At 35.5% G+C, this 26,682-nt stretch overlaps 1 protein-coding gene across 4 annotated transcripts in view; it reads right to left on the bottom strand.

The window, feature by feature from the left end:
- DDX60 (DExD/H-box helicase 60) overlaps nt 1-26,682 on the bottom strand; it is a 105,691-nt gene that overhangs the window by 11,326 nt on the left and 67,683 nt on the right. For all 4 annotated transcript variants that reach the window (XR_008296045.1, XM_027068629.2, XM_027068625.2 and 1 more), the window contains 8 exons: nt 25,955-26,059; nt 20,620-20,820; nt 15,291-15,395; nt 14,852-14,993; nt 13,114-13,235; nt 5,719-5,866; nt 4,806-4,948; nt 233-384 (listed from right to left, as the gene is read on the bottom strand). Coding sequence is in view for 3 of the 4 variants with exons in the window: in XM_027068629.2 (XP_026924430.1) it covers nt 233-384; nt 4,806-4,948; nt 5,719-5,866; nt 13,114-13,235; nt 14,852-14,993; nt 15,291-15,395; nt 20,620-20,820; nt 25,955-26,059 (1,118 nt within the window). In the remaining variant the exon portion in view is untranslated. The remainder of the gene's footprint in view (nt 1-232; nt 385-4,805; nt 4,949-5,718; nt 5,867-13,113; nt 13,236-14,851; nt 14,994-15,290; nt 15,396-20,619; nt 20,821-25,954; nt 26,060-26,682) is intronic.

Raw genomic sequence — 26,682 nt, 5'->3', positions numbered from 1 at the left:
TAACCTATACTTAAAATTATAAAAGGCTTTGCCTAAAATTCATTAGGTTCATCCGTTAGATAGCAACGCAAAGATGGACACATAAATAGAACCAAAGGTAGAGGTAGAAATGAAAGAGAAAGATGCAGACACAGACATGGATGCAGACATGGAGACAGAAATAAAGGTAGAAGTAGAAATGATTAAAGAGCAAGAGAGAGTGGGGGGATAGGTGAGGATAGACAAAACATACCTGTTGTCCTGGACTAGTCCTGTCAAGGAACCATGTTTATAGAAATCAAGTGCATAAGCATTAAGTGGCATTCTTCTTCCTTGGTTATCAAATATCTTTGACCACAGCACAGGAGCCTGAGTGTGATTGATACCAATTGTGCGCAGAATGACCTAAAGAAATACAACTTTTACTGTTATTTATGTATAAAGGAAGGTAATGCTTTCTTATATTGTGCTTTGTAGTTCTTTTCCTTAATCAACATTTTTGAAGCATACTCTTCATGGTGAAGGAAGAGGGGGTCTTTCATACACACTGGTTTGTTGCTGTCCTAAGTACACCTAGATAATAGTACCTATGAACACTGTTAACCTCACAGCATACTCTTGGCAATTTCAACCTTCCAACCAGTAGAATAATAACAAGACTCACTAGGAAATAAAAGCTAATTAAAATTTTTTTCATTATCCTAATTTGTACAGGAGATACCTTGTAAAGAAAGTATCAGAGAACTGGTGCCTTGTTTAAGAGAAGAGTTCAATTGAACAACTCTAACAATTGTTAGAACACAATTACCAGAATTAAAAGGAAAGGTAGAAAGATGTAGGGGGATAAGAGAAGAAGGAGGAGAAGGAAAAGGAGAAGGAGAAGGAGGAGAAAGAGAAGGAAAAGAAGGAGGAGGGGGAGGAGAAGGAGGAGGAGGAGGATAAGGAGGACGAGGAGGAAGAGGAGGAGGAAGAGGATGAAGAAAGAAAGAAAGAAAGAAAGAAAGAAAGAAAGAAAGAAAGAAGACGACAATGAGCAGGAGGAGCAGGAGGGGAGGAAGGAGATGAAGAAGAAGGAAAAATAAAGAAGAAGGAGGAGGAGGAGAGGGAGGAGGAGGAAGAAGAAAGGAGAAGGAGAAGAAACAGAAGAAAGGGAATGAAGAGAAGGAAGAGGAGGAGGTGGAGGGAAAGGAGGAGGAGAAGGAAGAAAAAGAAGAAGAAGAAGAAGAAGAAGAAGAAGAAGAAGAAGAGGAGGAGGAGAAGTAAGAGAAAGAGGAAGAGGATGAGGAAGGGGAGGAGAAGGAGGAAGGGGAGGAAGAGGAGGGTGAGGAGGAGGGTGAGGAGGAGGAGGAAGAAGAGGAGACAGAGGAAGAGGAAGTAAACAAGCCAATAGCTTTTGATGTCTGCTCATTTTTTGAAAACTGTATGGGGTCAACAGGAAATCTAATATATTAATCAGTAAAACTACTTTCTAAAATAATATGGTAGTAGCTTGGGAAGCTCTTTTATTATTAAGAGTTTTGGAATATTCTTGGGGCACCTGGGTGGCTCAGTCGGTTAAGCATCAGATTCTTGATTTTAGCCCAGGTCATGATCTCATGGTTCATGAGTTTGAGCCCGCCATCGGGCTCTGTGGTGATGGTTCAGAGCCTGTTTGGGATTCTCTCTTACCCTCTCTCTCAGCCTTCCCCCAACTTGTTCTCTATCTCTCTCCCAAAATAAATAAATAATTTAAAAAAAAGAGTTCTTGGATAATCTTATTCCATTATGATCCAGAAGACAGTTTTGACTGCAAAAATCCAGAAGATTTACATTCAAGGGAAAATGCTGCACATGTATACCAGAAATTTGCAGCAGCCCTGTTTGTAACAGTAAAGACTAGAAAAAAACACAAACAGTTTTTAATAGGAAAATAGATCAATGGGTTTTTTATATTCACACTCTGAAATATTATGAAGTAATAAAAATAAAATTGAGTTTCACATGACAATATGAATGAAACTTAGGGGCAACAGCGTTGAGTGCAAAAAAGAAAACAAAACAGCAAAAAACAACATTCTGGAAACTATGGAAACTTTTCATAAAATCAAAAGCAGCAAATATAAAAAGTGACTTTACAATATTATATTTTTAAAAGGAGCATTAAAAACACAAAATTTTGGATAACTGCCACCGGGGGAAAGGGGAGAAGCAAGGGAATAAAATAGAAGAGGAGCACATAGATCCTGAGTCCATGGGTGTTCATTTTAGTTTTATGCTTTATACCTTATCTCTATGCTATTTAAAAACATTGAACATAAATATTTAGTATTAAACTAAAATCTAACAAACAATAAAAGCTAAATATGCTTTGAGAGGTTATAACTTACACTAGGAAAGTAAATTTGCATAAAGTGAGTTGGGGAAGGCGAAGAGCATGTTGCCATCATGGAATACTCTGAAAATATCCATCAGTTCAAGATGCTACAAAATAGAAGAAATAAAACTGGCCTCCTCTCTCTAGTACACCATCAGGAACAACAATGAGTCTGAATTAGTTCATGTTCTGTACCTTAAAGATCTCTTCTAATTGACGGTGACTGTGTGGCAATAAGACACAGACATTATACCCTATTATAACTGTATTCATGCCCTCCAAAACCCCAAGGAAAATTTTGCATATGGCAAGGAAACAGAAGTTAATGGTACATACTGACCGTAAGTTAAATTAATCATAAAATAGAGAAAAGGGAAAATTATGTTTTGTTAAAATGTCTGGTTTTCAATGTTATTAGCTATAAACTTCTTACAGAAGTAATTAATTGTTTATGATTCTAGAAATAAAATACAGGGGAAAAAAGCTTCATAAAATCTTATAAGCTAAAGTTCAATCCTCTATTATTTCCATGCCAGAGTTTCACATTCCTCCACAATCTGTAAGACACCACTCACATGAGGGTAAAGCCCTATAGCACTAGCCTCAAAGAGCTTCACATAATAACAAGAGCAGTAGTTTCTAATTCATTTTTGAACTATATACCTTTTCGGTAAAAAAAAAAAATCCTTTCCCATCTCTTCTTTCATTAATGTTTTTCTCTCATCTTATAAAACAGAAAGTCTCCTCAAACTTACTATGGTACATTTCCTTGGGGTTTGAAAACGTACAGACTACCAACAAAGAGCAATACGGCTTTCTTATCAAGAAAATGGATGACTTTACAGACTAAGTTAAAAATACTTTTTTTCTTTTAAATTAGGTTGTTTCCAACTATTTGAATTCAACAAAATTAAAGTGGATCTAATTAAGCTATTCATTAAGAGCACATACAAAACATATTTGTGATAATAGATTGCTAGGTGATTTGGCACAAACTCGGAAGGAATTAGAAGAATTGTATACCACTGTTATAACAAAAGTTGCTCCGTTCTGAGCTACTTATCTATTTGAATAAGGTTTCTCAGAATTCCAATTAAGTTTTAATTTTGGAACTCTGTCTCATTCTAAAAATAAGTAAATATTCATCCTCAGTTTTATGGACTAATTTTAAAAGAAATAGCTTCGTCCATCCCATTCGTATATACATTTCTAATACAATGTTAATTTTATTCTTAGCAATGCTTCTCAAAATTTGTATTATATTTAAGTTTCTGTAATAAACAGGAAATAACCATTAAACTGAAATTGCATACTATTTAAGCGAAGAAATGTGTCAGGTAGGGTGACTTCATGTTTAAAAATATATTACATTAAGGTAAAATTATGTAGGGGGAGGTACAATCTAAATACAAGAGAAAAGAACTATGCCATATTTGAGATTGTTAAAAATTTTATTCTTGACTGCTTTTAGCTTTATAATTATGGTTATTCAAATGCTTCAGTATTCATATTCTTTTTTATGTATTAAAATGATATGATGGCTTTATTTTAATTTAGCAATGTTTATCTAAAGCTGGAAATTATATCATCAGAAATTATTTGAATTTATGATTAAAATGCATGTGTCGACTTAAAATGTACAAGGGTCTATTTAGGTTTTCAAGATTCTTTTAAGTGATACTGGACTATTTTACATAATAGGGGACTATCTGATTTTGGACTAGGATGGAGTTTTGACACTAGCGTTAAACCATAATATCAAATGTAACAAAAGTTTTTTTCTTCTCAAACCTTGTGTTAAAATATAAATTAAATTTCTACAAGTTTATTCCAACATTCAGTGGGTTGTCCAGCATATTCCCAAGGTGTCTAGTTCTTTACACTGTATTTTGGACACTAGTGATCCTGAATATATATGGCATTGACAGCATCTATTACAATACTGGGAAAGCTTGAAGATAGTTTTATATGCTCTTTTCATGGCAAACTTGCACCAATCTACAAAGAGAGAAGGGAAGTGGTACTGGGAATTCTGCATAATGGAGCAGGGTCCCTCAGGCCAACATTGAAAAGCTGAAATCATACTGGCCTCAAGAGTAACATTTCCTGGATAATTCTGATCATACACCTGAAATTTTTTTCAATTTGAGAAATTTGAATCACTTCTAAATAGCCTAGAAGTATAAGTCCAATTCTTTCTCCTTTTTAAAAACATTTTTAAATGTTTGTTTATTTTTGAGACAGAGAGAGAGAGAAAGTGCAGGGGAGGGGCACAGACAGAAGGAGACACAGAATCCGAAGCAGGCTCCAGGCCCTGAGCTGTCAGCACAGAGCCCGATGCCGGGCTCGAACTCACGCACTGGAAGATCATGACCTGAGCTGAAGTCGGTTGCCTAACCAACCGAGCCACCCAGGTGCTCCAATCCAACTCTTTTTTAAGGATCTTTTATTTATAAACCCCATTTCCACTTACATGGTTTGGAGTATTTGGCTGAAACAAATCACCATCAGAGTTTCCAGAGAGGCAAGCAAATGGAGAAATAGCTACTCTTCCTTCTTTGCAGTTCATCAAGTGAGACACAAGTTGGGAATCCTCACATTCTTTTCCTGTGAAATCTTGCCATAACAGGTTGGGATAGATTAATTTTTAAAAATCAGACAAACTGTTGAGCTTTATGCACCTATACTAGACCATGCTGCATATGGAGTCCTTCAACTTTCCAGGACCGACATCAGACTGAGATACATCACATAAAGTGAGTGGTACATCTGACATAAAGTGAACAGCACAGAATTCATTCAATAAATGTTAGCTATGAATATAATTATCAATGTAACATTTTGCATACTTCAGTTCCTTGACCACCAAGTAATAAAAGACTACATATAAATTGCATAATCTTTTAATATAGAATTACTGTTATTACCTTGGTGCTTTTTCCTATTTTTTGAGAAAATGGAGGCATGAGTATGAACTCATTTGCCCAAGGTCTCACTGCTAATAGCAGCAGAGCCAGAGCTTGGACCCAGGCAATCTGCCAAGAGTCTATGTTCATGAATACTACACATATTTCCTCTCAAGAAAACAAGTGACAGAATAGTCTCTTGTTTCTCTTCATCTTACAGATGTCCTTAATGCATGTGCCAGGCTTGCCCCAAAAGCAACATTTAATCAAGATGGGTTTACAAATGACTCTATTTAATTTTATTCTCCATTACCCTTCTGACTTCTAATAATCAAGAGTTTCTTTCTTTGGAAAGTAGAAAGAATCCCCTTATTTTAAGGCAGACTGATGTTTCCCAGGCTCTACCCTTCCTCTGGGAAAAATATTCTTAGAAAAATTACTTTTTTTTTCTAATCCACAATGGGGCTAGGATATACTTACTTATTTTTGACAATGGGAGTTGATATTCCTGTTTCATATCAGCCAATTTAGAAACACTTAGTAGGAAGGAGGCGAAGTCTTTTGTAACGTTCATGTTATACTCATGTAAAGCATCATTAAAATCCTCAGGAAGATCCTCAAGGAACACCTAAGTCAGCAAGAAGATCATTAAGAACACCTAAAGGCCAACTATTTTTCGGAAAGATCTATATATCTTTCTCAAAAACTGAAACTTTGGAAGAATGGCAAAGAACACCGCAATATAATTCTGTAGTTACCTATTTATTCAACAATGTAACTGCTTCATTCCTTCATCTGTGAAATTAAGGTAAAGTTCATTTTTTGTTTCTATATGCATTTATAAAAACCAATACCCTCACTCTCAAAAATTTGCTTTCACACTACTTCATCGACACCCTCTTTTTAAAAATTTTTTAAGTTTTTATTTAAATTCTAGTTAGCTAACATAAAGTGTTATATTAGTTTCAGGTGTGCAATTTAGTAATTCAACTCTTTTGTAAAACACCGGGTGTTCATCACAAGTGCAGTCCCTAGTCCCCATCATCTGTTGCACCCATCCCTCCACACATCTGCCCTCTGGTAACCATCAGTGTGTTCTGTATAGTTTGAAGTCTGTTTCTTGGTTTGTCTCGCTCTCTTTCCCCCCTTTGACACTTCTTTTACATTACACTTCTGAATATTTCAAAGAATCTAGTAACATGTTTCGAGAGCAAACAACAATAAAAAGTAGTACACTTGCATGCCTGGAATAACTCTCACTTGGTTGGGAAGGTTTTCAAAACCCCACCGGATTCATTTTGTCAATATTTTGTTAATTATTCTTGCACCTACATTCATAAAAGAGATGCATCTATAGTTTTCCTTGTTATAATGTCCTTGTAGGGTTTTGGTATGAATTTTAGGTTTTTCTCCCAAAAAGAGTTTGTATCCTCTAGAAGAGTTTGTGAAAAATTGGTGGTATTCATTGAATGTTTGAAAGAATTCTCCAATGAAATCATCTGGGCCTGTTTTTGTTTGTTCATTTGTTTTGTTTTCATGGAGATTTTTAAAAACAATTGATCACAGTTCTTTGATACCAGACACTGAGGACTTTTTATATCTTCCTTGGTTAGTTTGGGAAAGTTACATTTTCTAGGAATTTTCCCTTTTTGTACAAATAGCCAGATGTCTTGGCATAAATCATTCATAATATCCCCCTTTTGTTCTTTTTGATGACCAAAGTAAGATCTGTAGTAATGTCCCATTTTCCTTCCTGATATTTGAAAAATTTACCTTAAGTTAGATTTTCTATTTCATTTGTTTGGTTTCCCAGCTTCTTAAGTTTAAAATTAAATCATTGATTTTTTTTCAGCTTCTATTCTTTCCTACAATATGATTATAAGGCTATAAATTTCCCTACAATCACTGAATGAATTGCATCTTGTATGTGTATGCTTTCACTATTTAATTAAAATATTTTATAATTTCCATTTTTTTGTCCTATATGTATTTTTCTTATTTTAATTTTTTAATTTTCTTTTTTAAGGAATTTAATTTATACCCAAAATGTATTTTATCATAGTAAACATTACAAGTACAAATTTTTTTTTAAATCAAATAGTGTTAAAAGGCTTACAACTACATGAGGTCTCTGTATTATACCCATGCTTTCAGTCTCAGAAAAATGTTAACTCTTTTGCTATTTCTTCTGATGTCCTACATGTATTTGGAAATGAATCTGTTAATTTTCAGACACTTAAGGTATTTCTGATTCTTCTGGTATTGATCTGGCATTTTCTGACCTGGCATTTACTTTCAAACTTTCTTGGACTATATAGCTAAGATGTGATTTGTATAAACAGTATATAATTGTGGGGTTTTTTTCCTTAATACAATCTAAAAATGTTAGTATTTTACGTGATGCATTTAGCACACATATATTCAATGTAGTTACTTACACAGTTGAGTTTATATATACTATTTTAGTATTTGGTTTCTATCTTGACTATACATTATATATTATTTTCTCTGTTCTTCTCTTTTTTTTATCAGTTTGTCTTCTATCATCACTTATTTGTGCATTATTTTGCTAATCTTTACCCCCAGAGATTACAAAATACATCTTTAATTTACACGACTCTTAATACTGCAAGAACCTTAAAATATTCAAATATATTTACTCTTCCCAACACCTGCATTATAAATGTCATGCATTTTAGTTATGTATATATATTATAAATTTATTATAATACATTACAATTATTTTTAGGTACAGTAGGTATTATCTACCCACACATTATCCTTTCTAGTGCACTTCATGCCCTGTTATATTTTCAAGTTTCCCAAGTTTAGATTTTTTGTTTGCCTAAGGCATATATTTCTTTTAGCACATACACAAAAACTATTAGAACTTATAAGCAATATTAGCAAAGTTGCAGGATACAAAATCAACATAAAAAATTTGTGTTTCTGTACATTAAGTATTTGAAAAGGAAATTAGGACAATCTCATTTACAATAGCATCAAAGGAATAAAATATTTAGGAATAAGCTTAACCAAGAAGGTGAAAGGTCTCTACACTAAAAGCTATAAAACACTGCAAGAAATTATAGGGGACACAAATAATGGAAAGGCATGCCATGTTCATAAATTGAAAGAATAATTACTATTAAGATGACAAAACTATCCAAAGTGACCTACAGATTCATTATAATTCTTACCAAAATCCCATGGCATTTTTTACAGAAATAGAAAAATAATCCCAAAATTCATACAGAATCACAAAACACCCTGAATAGTCAAAATGACCTTGAGGGGAAAATAAAACAAAGCCAGAGGCATCACCATTCCTAATTGCAGAATATATATCAAAGCCACAGTATCAAAACAGTATGGTGCCAGCATAATGAAAGACATATAGACAAATGGAACAGAATAGAGTCCAGAAGTAAATCCATGTATATGGTCAGCAGCTCTTTGACAGGGGTGCCAAGAACACACAGTGGGGAAAGGATAGTTTCTTCAGGCAAAATTTGATATACACATATAAAAGAATGAAACTGACCCTTACCATACACTGTACATAAAAAGAAACTCAAATGGATTAAAGGCTTAAAGAAGACCTGAAACTATAAAATTCATAGAAGAAAATATAAGGACATGGGTCTTGGAATTTTTTGTTTGTTTTTTTTGTTTTTTATGACACAAAAAGCATAGGCAACAAAAATGAGAATAAACAAGTAGGATTATATCAAACTAAAAAGCTTCTGTACAGCAAATAATAATAATAATAATAATAATAAAGCAAAAAGGAATTTCCAGAATGAGAGAAAATATTTCTAAGCCATCTATCCAACAAGGGGATTATATCCAAAATATATAAGAATATTCTATAACTTAAGAGCAAAAAAAAAGGGGGGTAAAGGACATGAATAGACACTTCCCCAAAGAAAACATGCAAATGGCCACCATATATATTAAGTCACTCAACTTTTAATGATGGGTATTATCAAAAAATCAAAAGATAAGTGTTGAAGGGAATATAGAAAAACTAGAATTCCTATACACTCTTGGTGGAAATGTAAAGTGGTACAGCCACTATGGAAAAAATTTGAAGGTTTCTTCAAAAATTAAAAATAGAACCATATGATCCAGTAATCCCATTTTGAAGTATATATCCAAAATAATTGACATAAAGATCTTGAAGAGATGTATGTACCCCCATGTTCACTGCATCATTATTCACAATAGGCAAGATATGGAAACAACCCAATGTCCATCAACCGATGAGTGGACAAGATAATATGGAATATACCTACAGAATATTATTCCATCTTAAAAAGGGAGGATATCTGGGGCACCTGGGCGGCTCAGTCAGTTAAACATTCAACTCTTGATTTCGACTCAGGTCATGATCTTATGGTTTGTGAAATTGAGCCCCAAGTCATGCTCTGTGCTGAGAGTACAAAGCCTACTTGGGCTCCCTCTCTCTGCCCCTCCCCTGCTCTCTCTCTCTCAAAATAAATAAAAAACATTAAAAAAAAAAAAGAAGGAAAATTTTCTATTTGCAATAACATGGATGAACCTAGAGGATATTATGCCAAGTAAAATAACCCAGTTGTAGAAGGACAAATACTTCATGATTTCACGTATTTGGAAATTATATCTTATAAATTTTTATATTCCATTTATATCTTAAATACTCAAACTCACAGAAGCAGAGAACAGAACGGTGATTGCAAGGGCCTAAAGAAATGGGGAATTGTTTTTCATTGGATATGACATTTCTGTTATACAAGGTAAGTAAATTCTAGAGATCTGCTGTACAACAAACTACCTATAGTTAACAATACAATACTGTGCACTTTAAAATACAAGAGGATAAACATCATGTTAAGTGTTCCTACCAAAAAAACAAACAAACAAACAAACACCCCACACACTAGGAAGTTTGGGGATGTGATGAATATATTTAGTACTTTGGTTATAGTGATGATATCATGGGTATATGCATATGTCCAAACACATTAAGATGTATACATTAATCATGTGCAATTCTTTGTATATCAATTATACTTCAATAACAATAAAGCTAAAAAAATAAGGTAGATATATGCATATCTTCCTGATATGTTATTAATTCAATCACAATATATTTACCCTATTTTAAATTATATTTAAAATATATGCAAAATATATATACATATTTCTGTATGAAAATAGAGTAGGATGAAATTTTTGCCCATCTTCTTCTATTTTCCATTATTTTGGTTAAAAAGTCGGCCTTCAATCTTATTATTGCTTTTTTTCAAGGAAATGTCTATTTCAGCTCTAGCCAGTTTATGATTTTCTCTCTTTTTTTGACTTTGAGTAGTTTTTGTTTAATATTTCTTTATATTTAACCTTCTTGAATTTGACTTATAAGCTTTTGAAACTATGGAGTGCTATCTTTTATCAGCTTTGGAAAACTCCAAGTTATTAGTTTTGAGTACTCTTCTGCCATTTGTCTCCCTCCTCTTCTTAGGGGACTCCCATTACATAACATTAAACATTTTGAATGTGATCCATAATTCTCTTATGCTATCTGCCTTTATTTTAATTTTTTCTCTTTGTTACCATTTGGATACTTTCTATTGAGCTGTCAGCTCATTGATTCTTTCTTCTGATATATATATTCTGATCAGATATATTTTTCAATTCTTAAGTCTCCATTGAATTATCTGAGAAAGGGTGCCTGGGTGGCTCAGTTGGTTAAGCATCCAGCTCTTGACTTCAGCTCGGGTCCTTATCTCACAGTTGTGAGATCGAGTTCGGCATCAGACTCTACGCAGAGCGTGAAGCCTGCTTGGGATTCTCTCTCTTCCTCTCTCTCTGCCCCTCCCCAGCTCATGCACTCTCTAAATAAATGAACAAATATTAAAAAATTATCAGATAAAATTCTAATTATATGGTGAAAATCTCCATCTTTCTGAATTTTGTCTATCACTTCTCCTATTTTCTTTAACATATTAACCATACTTATATTCTTTGTCTCTTAACTCCAGTATCTGAATCATCTCTGTGTGTATTACTATTGCCTGCTTTTCTTCCTGCCATCTGGTCATATGTTCTTGCTTATTCACTTTTTTAGTTTTGTAGCTTTTTTTTCACCAGAAATTGTTTATAAAAGGACCTGGTAGGCTGATGTCATCTTCCACCAGAGTGAGTTCTCCCCTTTTTGTATTTGGTTAAATGAGTGAAGATGTGATCACTTTGATCCAAGTAGAGATTAAAGTGGCATTGTTGGTATTGCTAATATTGTTTTCCAGTTTTATTAAGTTTCAGTCTATATCCATTTTATCTCTGTTCCTGAGTCATGACCCTCTTGGAACTTTGAGTATGAGACTGGTGGGCCTAGTTTTCCCACTCCTAAGACTGCCAAAGATTTACCTCTTTCCTACAGAACTTCCTAACCCTTTATATCCTTCAGCTCTAAAAGCTTTCAAAATGTTTTGAGGGGGATACAAGCCTATGAATAAATGCAGAACCTTCCTTTTCGTGGGTTTTCTTTAATAAATTCCATAAGACTGCAAAAAAATGTTGTGTAGTAACCCAACATTTCATGCAGATCTGGGACTCAGTATAAACATCCTCAGTACACTCACAGAAATACTATGTCTCTCAAGTTTTTGTCACTTTAGCCCCATGTGATCACTAAAAGCTTTCATAATTTTTTTTAATCTCACAGAAGAGGCTCTGTATATGCTAAGAACATTTTCAAACCATGTCCAGAATCAACAAATTCCTTGGGAGAAAAACCATGGTTAGAGATTCCTATCACACCTTGAATAAGTTCTTGCCGTTGTATAATTTTAGCCAATCATTGTTTCCACAGCTCTCTGTTGCAATACAAATGATGACCATTTACTATACCCTACCTGGAAGTGCACAAATTTCCAATAAACTTTAAGAAAAGCGAGAGAGAGTGACAGTGAGAGAGAGAGAAGATCTTCATGCAAAACCTTCTTTTATTGTGTATTTTTATGATGTCTTTGTGAGAATCTAGATATTGACTTTCCCAAGTTTAATATAAATCATTCAAACAAAGCGAGCAATACTTCAAGCATATACATGTGATGAAAAAATGTGAAGATGACAGATCAATAACTAAAGATGTGTTCACTGATCAAGACAACATTGTGTGAGGCCTAAGATTTGTATTTGTGGAATTAGACAATATAGATTAACTCATCTCTTTTTGTTCCTTGTCACCTTTTACTAAGATTATGTAGTACAACCGGACTATCCCACTTTCTCAGATTCTTATGGAGTAAATTGGTAATAGTATTTGATGTTGATTTAAAAATAGCAAATCATGATCAAAGCATATTTTGCAAATAAAATCGGCAAACAGTTTTTTGTTTCTATTCTGTATGAGTCAAGGAATGATTTCTTCAATGACTATTCTAATATTTTTTTCAATGAGGACATTAGAGTTCACAACATATACTTCCTACCATAGCCCTATCTCAACATAAAAAGACCCTATGAGAACTACAGATTCAATGATAGGGACTTTTCTTTAAGTTCATTAAAGTTCCTTCAATGTATAATTATCTACATGGTTTCTTTAGCTGCTGAATGCTGTAATTTGACACAATCATACAAGCAAATGGAAAACATGAACAAAATTCTTGATCTTATTTTTCTTAAGGCAAGTGATCTTTTGATAGGTTTACAAGGGAGAAGCTTATGAATTTGAGGTTAAATGTAATAGTCATTACAGAAAGAAAAATTATTATTCCACAAAACAAATGAAACCTATGTTGATAAAAATCCTACTGCTGCTGAATCACTTATGATAGGCTCTATTTAATTATACTAATTATTTAATGTTATCAGAAGCATACATTTTACCTTTGATTGATAAAACTTGAGAGTGGTATCTTGGAACTTCGCTGGAAGCAGTCTTCTTCCAAATAGATTTGCCAATACTAACACTAGCTTTTCCATAACATCTTGAGAAAAATGTTTTGAGCCTATATAAAACAAAGTGTCTTGTTACAAATGTAAAAACCGGTATCAATCCCATTTTTAACATTTAAATTGTATGTTCTATTGCATTTCATTTCATGAAAACTGAAAATTTGTGACAAATATAGCAACCAAGGAATGACTCCGTCTGCTGACAGTTTACATCTGTGCCTTCTTTTTCACTCTTGCTACTCCCACTCTAATTCATACCCTAGCCATTCCAACCACAAATTGCCTCATCTCCTTACCTGGATTCTACTCCCCAAATTCGGGCTATGATCAATTTTCCTGAAGCATTTTATGATCATGTCTCTCACCTATTCAAAAATCTCTGATTGTATCTAATGCCTCATAAACAAAATCCAATCTCCTTAGTCTAGCATTTAAGGCTTTCCAAAGTACAGCCCACAAATCACCTCCCAGCTTTACCTCCCTGTCTTACCTTCTCGCCACTCATACTAAGATACCATCAACTTGACTTACGTTCTATTCTTGACAACACATGAGCACTATACAGTAGTGATTAAAAAGGTGCTACATTTAATAACTTGGGCTCCAGAGTCAGACTCTTCCTATTTCAATCTTGGCTCTGACACTTAGTAATTTGTGTGACCATGGCAATTTATTTAACTTCTCTGTGTCTGAGTTTCCTCATTTACAAAATAGTGATAGCCATATTATGTGCCTCATAAAGTTATCAAATTTTCTATCTCCATGTTTATAATAGCATACACCCTCATACCCCACCCCACCCACACACACTTAGCAATAAACACAACTGTTATTTCCACTTGCAGGAAATTATTTCTCCTGTTGCAGAGCTTTTGAGGGGACAGAATTTCCTGAATATCCTTGTTTCACAGAACAATCCATGGTCAGAGCACAGTAACTAAACCTGCACAAAGTAAACTGTTGTTATCAATTCATGATAGAAGATAAAGAAACGCTCTGAAAGGCACTGCATTTGCCAGGCATTAGGAACTATAACAAATGTAAGCACAAAAAGGAAAATATTTCTTTTAGGGACACTGTTTAAAGGTCCATGGTTTAATTATAAACATCAAAAAGGTTTTAATAAAAAATGTGTTAAGTGGAGTATTAGGTGGACATTAAAATGGAATTCACAAAAAATTTACATGATATTGGCAAAAATATATTTTGGGGAAAGCAAGATTCTAGATTATGCAATTAAAGTAATATCAGTTATTTAAATATACTATATAGTTACAGTCTAAGAAAATACGATTGGAAGAAAATATACAGAAACACTGATGGCGAATTTCCTATTTAACATAATGCTTTCCTATATCCTTTTTCTATGATGAGCATGTGTAACATTTAATTAGAAAAAATATTTATTAAAAAACCATACATTATTTAATAAGTTCTGAATCCTGGAGTCCAGAAATCACTAAAGTTCATAAGAAACTGACATTTTAAAATAGGTGTCACAAAATATGGCTGTCTTCCATACAATTAGTAGGTATATAAAACTTCATTTTATCTAGTTTGGCATCTCTAAATTATCTAAATATTTGTAGAAAAAAATACTCCTCAAGTGTTGGCTTCATATAGTCTCTGTTACTATTTTTAGATTATATACCCAAAACATCAAGCTTACCTTTCCTAGTTGGCTGACAAAGATTACGGAAAAGGCCTTTTACAAGAAAACTGACAAACACAAGATTAGAAGGCTCATGATAATGCAAATGTGATACAAGTCCAGCAAACCCCATCAGTTTACCTTCTTGATCTAAATAGCCCTAAAGAACAAAAATAATTTATTAGTTTGAGTCAACTCACCACAGACATGAATTAATAACGAACTGATTGTCAGTTTAAAATAGTACTTAATGCCAATGTAAGAGAGATTGGTAATCATTACCTCGCCAAGTTTTGGTAATTATATCAAGTGTAAGAAATATCAGTCAATGGATAAGACCTTCTAAAGACTATAACTAATTTGGCATGATAAAAAGTAAAGATAGTTCCATTCCTTTTCAAAAAAATAAAACAAACAAAAACAAAAACAAAAAAACAAAAACAAAGGACAGCCATACCTGTTTCATAAGAAACTGCAAAGAAAACAAGAAGTAAAGTTTTAACATCTCCGTGACTCTGCATTGTTTGAAGGACAACAATGAATGCTTTAGCACCGACAGCACCTTGAAAGAATAATTTACACCATGTTAGTTCTATGAAATTCATTTGTAAATAATAATATGGGTATACTGTAATTCAATTTTTTTTCCTGTATATTAGGATGTTTTGACATCTTAAAAAACTTCTCTGGCTGATGAGAGACTGCTCCTCCCAGTGCTGGCTAATTTCTAAACATAATAACAATTTGCCTAAAAGCATGCCTATCATAGGCAAACCAACCAATCCCAAGCGTATACCCCTAACTACTTCCTTCAGTGACTCGCATCCACAGAGTCAAAATTTCTTGTATCCTAAATCATCCCAGGGCCAGGTGCCAGGCCACAAGAGGCCACCTGTACCGCCCACACAAAGCTCACTAGAATTATTCAAACCAGCCAATGCTAAACCGCTTATCCTGCCCTGTCTTGCTTTTCCTATAGAAACTCTAATAAAAGCAGGCACCCAAACCTTCCCGCTGCTCTTATCCTCTGCCTCCTGACCAGCCTGCTGTCTTTTGAACAGAGTCCTGCATAGAGTGCCGTGGTTCCTGTCGTTAACACTTTTACAGTACTTTATTTTCCTGAGCTCCACCTCTGACTCCTCTTGTGGCTGCACCTGACTGACCATCACACAAAAGAATACAAAACAACAGGATAGGTATTACCCAAGGCTCAGTCACATTTCATATTGTTTGCTTTGCCATCTTCTGGCATGGTACACCCTTCTTTTAACAACCAGAACGTATCAAACAGAATCATCAGAAATGAAACGTATTGCCAAATAATCTGACGATAAGTGTGAATCCAGTTTAAGAGTTTACAGCTCTTGGTTTGTTCTGCGAGAAAACAAGATATGCTGTGGCACGTCCTGCAGTACTGTTGCAAAAATAATGGAACTATCTTGATTAGAACCGAAGTAGTAAAAAGATTGCTTGGTTTCCAATATAAAACAGCATTGAGGTAGCAGTTCAGATATCTTTTATGCGCCCACTAAAATGTCTATGAGGTTCCAACAAAAGGAAAACTTCCCAACATCACCAAAATTTAAGCCTGGCCACCATTAAGCTTATAGAACCTAGGAAGAATCTGCAATCATTTTAAGGCCAGTGGATTCTGTGAAAAGAAGCGGGGGGAGGAACATAGAGAGCAGAGAAAGAAGGGAGAAAGGAAGGGAGGTAGAGTGGACATCACCTTTACTCTAGGACGATTCTTTCTCAGGGTGCCAAAAATGCCCTTCCTGCTACCGCTTCTCTCTGTTGCTCTACATTTAGAATTAGATGGCAACAGCAAGAAAACAGCAGACGACTAAGAGGGTGAGCAATTCATGGTGGTTCACTGTAATCTTAGAGATGTAGACACATAACTAAAGTCTGACTAGGACAGTAAGGACTCTGACAGCAATGCATAATGTAGTTTGTAGTGGTGAATGACATCCACGTGATCAATGTGGCAGCGAGACTGGCAGGAGTAGATCAATAAGCTTTCAGTCCAGAAAAGATACATAAGTTAAAAATCTACTAAATACTGACATTTGGGCCAAAAGCCATTCATCTAGCTTCAGATTTAAAAGGGTATTTGGGGGTGCGTGGGTGGCTGAGTCGGTTAAGCAGCCAACTCTTGATTTCGGTTCAGGTCATGATCTCACAGTGGTGAGATCGAGCCCCACATTGGGCTCTGTGCTGGGCATGGAGCCTGCTTAAGATTCTCTTCTCCCTCTTCTTCTGCCCCTCCCCTGCCAACACTCTAAATAAAAAAATAAATAATAAATAGGTATTTGAATAGCAATTAGGTGGTGAGAGAGAAGCCAGAGTAAAATCATGTATTTTATTCCTTGGCAATCCATAAGATTTATTTCTTTTTTCTTTTCCTGAAATTTATTGTCAAATTGGTTTCCATACAACACCCAGTGCTCATCCCAACAGGTGCCCTCCTCAATGCCCATCACCCACTTTCCCCTCCCTCCCACCCCCCCCATCAACCCTCAGTTTATTCTCAGTTTTTAAGAGTCTCTTATGGTTTGCCTCCCTCCCTAACTTTTTTTTCCCTTCCCCTCCCCCATGGTCTTCTGTTAAGTTTCTCAGGATCCACATAACAGTGAAAACATATGGTATCTGTCTTTCTCTGTATGACTTATTTCACTTAGCATAACACTCTCCAGTTCCAACCATGTTGCTACAAAAGGCTCTATTTCATTCCTTCTCATTGCCAAGTAGTATTCCATTGTACATATAAACCACAATTTCCTTTATCCATTCATCAGTTGATGGACATTTAGGCTCTTTCCATAAGATTGAAACAAACATACCTGCATTCAAAAGTGACCAAAACCCACAATAGATCAACTCTTTATAAGAAAATTGATCATCTTTCTAAAATTATTGTCATGCTAACAATACTTATTAAATGTGTGCACAAGCCGGGGTGCCTGGGTGGCTCAGGCAGTTAAGCTCTGACTTTGGCTCAGGTCATGATGTCACAGCTCGTGGGTTCAAGCCCTACATCGGGCTCTGTGCTGACAGCTCAGAGCCTGGAGTCTGCTTCGGATTCTGTGTCTCCCTCTGTCTCTACCCCTCCCCTGCTCTCAAAAATAAATAAGCATTTATGTTCTGTCTCTCAAAAATAAATAAGCATTAAAAAATAAAATAAATAAATAAATGTCTGCACAGAAATTAGGACAAACGTCTTTAGCCACACGGTAAATGAGAAAATTTCAATGAGAAATATAGAGAAAACAAATAAAAACGAGAGAGAGAGAGAGAGAGAGAGGGATTTGATGCTATATAAAAAGAGGTATATGCTATATATAAATGAATAAGGATCACAGTGGAGCAGACAGGAGATAACATTTACAATTTAGAAGGCGTGGTAACAGTAGTCTTCACTGAGAGTAATGTTAGAACAAAAACTTGAATAAGGTAAAGCAGAGAGACTATGCACGCAAAGTCATGGTCCTCAGACTGAAATGTGCCTGAAGTATCTATGGAGCAGTAGTGGGCTCATGTGGCGGGGGGGAAGAGAAGGGTGAGGTCAACAAGAAAATCAGGGACCAGGTTCTGTAGAACCATCAGGAAAACACTGGTTCTTACTCTTAAACAAAACCAAACAACAACAAAAAGGTACCATAAAGAAAAAAAAGGTCGACCTATAAAAATTGTTTTCTTCATGCAGCAACAAAAGTTTTTGAAAAATTATTTGGCATCCTCGGACGTCCTAAGACAAGACCTCTACAAGACAAGGCACAACAGCATAAGGTAAGTGGACAATTACAAACTGACATTTAAAAAAATAATATTTTATTAAGATGTGAAAGAGTTCACATAAGAAATAGTGAAGAATTTCAGGAGAACTAAAATTCCATAGCAGACTTAATATCCACATGTGTATTACTAAAGAGCAGAACTGAAACTCTGGAGAGCAGCATTATCAATGTGAAAGATAAATTTCACATTATTTATCATAATGAAGAAAAACACAGCATTAGAGAACCAAAAAAGGATTTTTGATTTAAAAATTAAACCTTTTCCTGAAAAAGTTGAACAAATTAAAACAGAAGCAAATATCAAAGATCTAATTTAAGAAACCTCTTTTGCATTCCAAAACTACTTGAGCATTGCACAATGCAAATACATTTAGCAATACTGAATTGCACACTTAAAAATGGTTAAGATGATACATTTTATGTTATTTGTATTTTACCACAATTTAAAAAATCTGAACATGAAGGGGAGCCTGGGTTGCTCAGTCAATTAAGCGTCCGACTCTTGTTTTCAGCTCAGGTCATGATTTGGGGGTTCGTGAGTTTGTGCCCCTCATTAGGCTCCATGCTGACAATGCAGAGCCTGCTGGGGATTCTGTCTCCCTCTCTCTCTCTGCCCATCCCCTGTTCGCTCTCTATCCTTCTTTCTCAAAATAAATAGATAAACATTAAAATTGTTTTTTAAATCTGAACATAAAGTTTCAAAGCTCTTAACCTTTAATAACAAAAACATCAATTTAAAAACTGATTCACAGAACAGAAAACTGTGAGGAAAAGAATTTGACACATAAGGATTTTTTTTAATATTCATATAATTACATAGACAGAAAAAAAAATCAAACTAACTACAAGAAAACAGGAATTAGCATGGCTCCACTAGGGGAGACTAAAAAAATCTACTCCTCTGTAACAGTAAATGCCAGAAGAAAAGAAGCTATCTTAGTTTGATGTGATGAGTAAAGAGAATATTCTAAGAATTTTATGTCCACATTTGAGCCTTTTATGTATAAAGATTAGATAGATCTTCTCAAATATGCCAAGGCAAAGAAAATAAACCAATTCAATAAACTTTCTAAAAAATATTTTTAAAAGCTTACTAAAAATGTGTTTTTCTTTCCTACACAGAAGTAACAATTAAGAATGCAGAAATGGGGAAGTTTTGGTCTAAAATGCTATGTGCTTGCTTTGTAAGACCATCAACAACACAAGAGCCAACTCATCACAGAAGTCCTAAAAGAACCCTCACATTGACAAACACATTGACAAACACTGATTTCACTGGGCATATACAAAAACAGGGAAGAATGGGTGTCTTTAACAATGCATCTTCATAAGGATGAAAATCAAATTGGTTTAATTATGAATTTTAAACCTCTCATTGTGAGACTGGACTTAAAATATTTACCTGAGCAAATAAACTTCAGGAAAAGTTTACAACCATATTCTGAAGTCCAATTAAATATATCAGTATTTGAAACCAAATGCATACCTATGCCAAAATACCAAAATGATAATATCACTCACTGTCTTTGGATGATAAAACCTTTTCCTTCTTTCAACCTTTTGCATTATCTAAATATTCTTTGATGACTTTGGGTTACTACTTTTTTTACAAAAAAATATAAACTTTTATTATGAAATAACAACGAATCCTGTTCCTTTTGAAAACCAGAATCTAACCCACATCTTTTAAAATCTATAGCCTGCACGCTTAGTCCTGTAGGATAATGCTGATCACACATGAAAAAGGTAATCTTTAATTCCATATGTCCATCCAGCCATGAATTCTATAATTGATAGAGGAGACAAATAAAACTAATTATTATTCTCCCATTCCACTCCCAACCTTATACTATTTAAGACATTGCAAAACATAAAAAAAAACCTGATGAAACAGAAGAGTTACTGCTACAGACTTCTAATCAAGAGCAAACCCAATCACAGCGCAGCTAGTAATGAAGACAATACCTCAGAAAATGTCAAGCACGGTACCTTTGCCTTAGCATCTTCTGGGTCATCTCCCTTGGAAGCCAGCAGCATGAGTCGCAGGACCAGGGTTATGCTGAGAGGAAACTGTCCTCTCAGTTCAGGAACATTGGATTTAATGAGTTTTCCTATTTTGGGCAATGGAATATCAAAGAAATATACATCTCCCATCAGGTCTTGACCTCGTCTTCCAGCACGTCCAGACATCTGGAAACAAAATTACAAAGTAAAACCTCCCTGAAAGATGGCAGAGTAGGAGGAGGACCCTGACCTTGTCTCATCTCTTAAACACAGCTAGATCAACATCAAATCATCTGAACACCTAGGAAATCAATCTGAGGATTAAGAGATCAATCTCCATAATTTGAGGGAGAGAACATGGCAGGTACGCAACGTGGAGAAGTGAATTGGGGGAGAGAAAAGCCGCCGTGCCCCAGAGGAGGGAGCCCTTTTCACAGCCGAGAAAAAGAGAAGGAGACAGGGAGCAGAGAGTATCAGGTTCACAAAAGAAAATCACTACCCCTGAAAAGTAGCCAGAGAGAAAGGGTGGGGGAAAAAAGGAGTGAAAACATACACACAGGAGTGCACAAGAAAATTGTTCCCCAAAACCACTGACAGGGAAAAAGGAGAGGGTTTCAATACCACCGTTTTTTTTTTATAAACAGCAGAGTAGAGAGTCTGAAGTTCTGGAGGTCGGCACCTGCTGGTGCTCCAGCGAGGAAGCAGGGGGGAGCCCAGGGAGAAGGGAGAAGTGATTTCCTTATACGGAGTGCATTTGGTAGAGGTGATACAGCCTCTCCATGGGCAAAAGATCTGGTGGGCACCACTGAGCTGCCCCATGGCCTGTATAGGAACAAAGACTCTGGCTGAGGACAGCAAACCCTGGCATCAGCTGTGTGTTGTGATTTACCATAAACTTCAAGCTGCTGCTGCTGTGTGGTTATGCAACTGTTTTATGGGGTAAGCCAGGCCTGGCCATAGCACAGTGAGACCCTCTCCTACAGTGTAAGCATAGGTTGAGCCCCAGAAGTCTCTGAAGTGTATGATTTTGAAACACAGCCACAGCTGAGACAAAACAGAGGAGAGCTATACCACCTGACAGGTGGACAGCTCAGACACAGACAGGGTGAAGGTAGGGATCTGACAGAAGCTGGAGACACAGGAGGAATGATTATTTCTGTGTCTGGGAGGGTGTGAACTTGCCACTCCAGAGACTAGAGAATGGGGCAAAGCCATTTTCACAAATAGCCCACCAGCATTGATTGACTTCAGTGAGCTAAACTGTGCCACTGGGTAGAGAATGGAGGTGTTACACCAAGCCCCACCCCCACACCCTCCAGGCCATCTCCATTTAGGCAAATCCGCCTAAGAATTAGAGCAGCAGGCCCTTCCCCAAGAAGACCAATAATGATCCAATAAAAAGATGTATAGTATAAGAATGGATGAAAATAAAGAAGACCCATCTATATGCTGCCTACAGGAGACTCATTTTAGACTAAAGACATTGGCAGATTGAAAGTGAGGGTATGGAGAACCATATATCAGGCTAATGGATGCCAAAATAAAGCTAGAGTAGCCATACTTATATCAGACAAACTAAATTTTAAAACAGACTGTAACAAGAGATGAAGAAGGGCATTATATCATAATTAAGGGGTCTATACACCAAGAAGATCTAACAATTGTAAATTTTGTGCTCCCAACATGAAAGTACCCAAATATACCAATCAATTAATCACAAACATAAAGAAACACATTGACAATAATATGATAACAGTAGGGAACTTTAACACCCCACTTATAGCAATAGACAGATTACCTAGGCAGAAGATCAACAAGGAAACAATGGCTTTGGATGATTCACTGAACCAGATGGATTTAGCAGATATATTCAGAACATTCCATCCTAAAACAGAATACAAATTCTTTTCGAGTGCACATGGAACATTCTCCAGAATAGATCACATACTAGGTCACAAATCAGCCTCAACAAGTACAAAAAAACTGAGATCATACCATGCATATTTTCAGACCACAACGCTTTGAAACTGGAAGTCAACCACAAGAAAAAATTTGGGAAGACCACAAATACATGGAGATTAAAGAACATCCAACTAAACAATGAATGGGTTAACCAGAAAATTAAAGAGGAAATTATAAAGTACATGGAAGCAAATGAAAATAAAACCATGACAGTCTAAAAACTCTGGGATACAGCAAAGGCATTCCTGTGAGGGACGTATACTGCAATATGGGTCTACCACAAGAAGTAAGAAGGTCTCAAACACACAACCTAAACTTACATCTAACGGAGCTAGAAAAGGAACAGCAAATAAAGCAATAAAGCGTAAAGTTAGCAGAAGAATGGAAATAATAAAGACTAGAGCAAAAATAAATGATATGGAAACAAACAAAAAGAACACCCAGTAGAACAGACCAATGAAACTAAGAGCTAATTCTTCAAAAGAATTAGTAAAACTGACAAGCCCCTAGCTAGACTTATCAGAAAGAAGAGAGAAAGGACCCAAATAAATAAAATCATAAATGAAAGGTGAGAGATCACAATCAACACCACAGAAATACAAACAATGATAAGAGAATACTATGAAAAAATTATACGCCAACAAACTGGGCAATCTAGAAGAAATGGGTAAATTCCTAGAAACATACAAACTACAAAATCTGAAACAGAAAGAAATAGAACAGACCCATAACAGCAAAGAAATTGAAATAGCAATCAAAAAATCCAAACAAAAGTCTAGGGCCAGATGGCTTCCCTGGGGAATTCTACCAGCAGACATTTAAAGCAGAGTTAATACCTATTTTTCTCAAACTGTTCCAAAAAATTGAAATGGAAGGAAAACTTCCACACTCATTCTATGAGGCCAGTATTAACTCGATTCCAAAAACCAGACAAAAACCCCACTGAAAAGGAGAATTATAAGCCAATATCCCTGGTGAAAATGGATGCAGAAATTCTCAGCAAGATGCTAGCAAATCAAATCCAACAGGACACAAAAAGAATTATTCACCACGGTCAAGTGGGATTTATTTCTGGGCTGCAGGGGTGGTTCAATATTTGCAAATCAATCAATATGATACACCACATTAATAAAAGAAAGGATAAGAACCATATGATCCTTTCAATAGATGTAGAAAAAACATTTGACAAAATACTGCATCCATTCTTTTTTTTCTTTTTTTACAGCATCCATTCTTGATAAATACACTTAACAAAGTAGGTATAGATGTAACATATATCAGCATCATAAAGGACATAAATGAAAGACCCATGCGTAATATCCTCAATGGGGAAAAACTGAGAGCCTTTCTCCTATAGTCAGGAACAAGACAAGGATGTCCACTCTCACCATTACAATTTAACATAGTACTGAAAGTCTTAGCCTCAGCAATCAGACAACAAAAAGAAATAAAAGGCATCCAAACTGGCAGGGAAGAAGTCAAACTTTCACTATTTGCAGATGACATGATACTCTATGTAGAAAGCTGAAAGTCTCCACCAAAAAACTGCTATAACTAATACATGAATTCAGCAAAGTCACAGGATATAAAACCAACATACAGAATTATTTTTTTCATTTCTATACACCAATAACAAAGCAACAGAAAAATAAATCAAGGAATTTATCCCATTTGCAATTACACCAAAAACAATGAGATACCTAGGAAATAAACCCAACCAAAGAGGTAAAAGATCTATACTCTGAGAACTATACAACACTTATGAAAGACATTGAAGAGGATATAAAGAAATGGAAAAGCATTCCATGCTTATGGACTGGAAAAACATTGTTAAAATGTCTATACATTTTATGCAGTCTACACATTTAATCCAATCCCCATCAAAATATTGCCAGCATTTTTCACAGAGCTAGAACAATCCTAAAATTTGTATGGAACCACAAATGACCCTGAATAGCCAAAGCAATCCTGAAAAAGAAAACCAAAACTGAAAGCATCACAAATCTGGATTTTAAGCTATCTTATAAAGCTGTAGTCGTTAAGACAATATGATCATTAACTCCATTTTACAATGTAGAAATAAGGACATGGGGAGTAGAAGAAACTTGTCTATAGTTAAACACCAGAAAGTGAAAGGTCCTGAATTCACACCCTGGTAATTGGATTCCCAAGTTCAATTTCTGAAATATTATAACACCCTTGCTCCAGAACCCTAACTCTGTGATTCCCAAAGATGATGTGGGAGAGGAGAGCTCATGCAGACACAGGAGCAGGAGAAGAAATCAGGAGAACGGGGGTAAAGATTGGTAAAGTGGTGGGAAATAACAGGGGTGTTATATTGGGTAGGAACAAAGTCTATAAGGGAATAGAAAGTAAGTGCTTAGAGGGGAAAAACTTGAGTATTGGCTGATATATCGAAATTTGATGCCACTGGCAGAAAGAATCATCAAATGTTCCTGAGTATGGAAGCCTATAAAGACAAACTATACTGTGTGCGGGGCATAGGAGAGTAAGAAGAATCGAAAATCTAGAGAACTGTTTTAATAATACAAAGCCAAGTGCCTGGGTGGCTCAGTCAGTTAAGCATCTGACTCTTGATTTCAGCTCAGTTCGTGATCTCATGGTTTGTGATATTGAGCCCCGCGTCACTCTATGGAGCCCTGTGTCGGGCTCTGCACTATAGCAAGGAGCCTGCTTGGGATTCTCTCTCCCTCTCTCTCTGTCCCTTCCCCACTCTTTCTCTCTCTCTCAAAATAAATAAATAAACATTTAAAAAGTAATAATACAAGGCCAAGAATATATGATGAGAGATAGTGAAAGCAGAAATTGCAAGGCAAAAATCGAATACTACTACATTTAGGTGAAAGCAGAAATTGCAAGGCAAAAATCAAATACCACTACATGTAGGAGAATAATGAAATGAGGTTGGTAAAAGATTGTGTATTGGGAGCAAAAAAGAGAGAAATGTTAGCTCCAGAGGCAAAATCATATGCACAGGAAATGAATGAGTAAATGTTTATCCGGCACCTTTGATGTGTATCTTTTGTAGAAATTACTTCATTTAATTTTTACAAATGCTATGGGATAATAATTATTACCCCTATTTTGGAGATAGGAAAAAAGGATCAGGCGGGTCAGATATCTCACCTAAGGTCACATATCTGGTTAGTGATGGCCACACCATTCCAAGCTCACATGCTTTCCCCTATACCACAGCTAAAAATGACAGGCATGAATGAATGTCAAGGTGTGCTAGCACACAAACTGCAATATGTTTGTAAACTAACAGCTCACATTTTTTACTATTTTATGGTCCTATTTTCATGATGCAATAGTGAGTGTATGCATATTGAAATACCTGTCTGTAATTTAAAGCATCCAGGTAGACTGAGTTTTGAGCAAAAACCACAGATTTACAAGGCATGTTGATGCCTAAAGCAAGTGTCCCAGTAGCTGTCACCACCTAGAGAGAGAAAAAAATTATGTCATAAAATAGCATTTCACTAGAATGCCATATAGTTACTAAAACTCTTTGAAGTTCAGTTGAACCACAGTGGGAAAATGGTATTTTCCCAAGTGAACCAAGTGGCTACAGATACTAGCCACGTTGGTAATCTTGTTATTTCACAAACACATCCAGTACATTCTCAGCCCAGGACCATACCAGTCACTGCTCTGCACGTAATATTCTTCTCCCAAATATTCGCCTGGCTTGTTCAGTTCTATGCTCGAATGTCAAAGAGAAATTTCTGGTCTACCACACCCAAAATAACCACCCAAAATAATCCTACATTATTTCTCCTCATAGCATTAATGACTACTAGTATGATAGTGATAGTATTTGTTTATTTCTCCTATACCAGACTCCAAGCCCTATTCACCATTGTATCTCCACACTGAGAAGAATAAATGACAGGTGTTCAGTAACTATTTCTTAATAATAACTAAAAAGGGAATTTCCTTATGACACAGTAATAATACTTTTATAAAGCCACTTCTGGGCAATTGCCTACTTCATCCACTATAACTTATTTGTGAAGTTTATTTCTTTGGAAAGAACATATTTTATCATAATACTAAAACAAA

This window comes from Acinonyx jubatus, chromosome B1 (genome assembly GCF_027475565.1).
Source record: "Acinonyx jubatus isolate Ajub_Pintada_27869175 chromosome B1, VMU_Ajub_asm_v1.0, whole genome shotgun sequence".
Classification (NCBI taxonomy): Eukaryota; Metazoa; Chordata; class Mammalia; order Carnivora; family Felidae; genus Acinonyx; species Acinonyx jubatus.
This window is presented reverse-complemented; position numbering and strand designations above follow the sequence as displayed.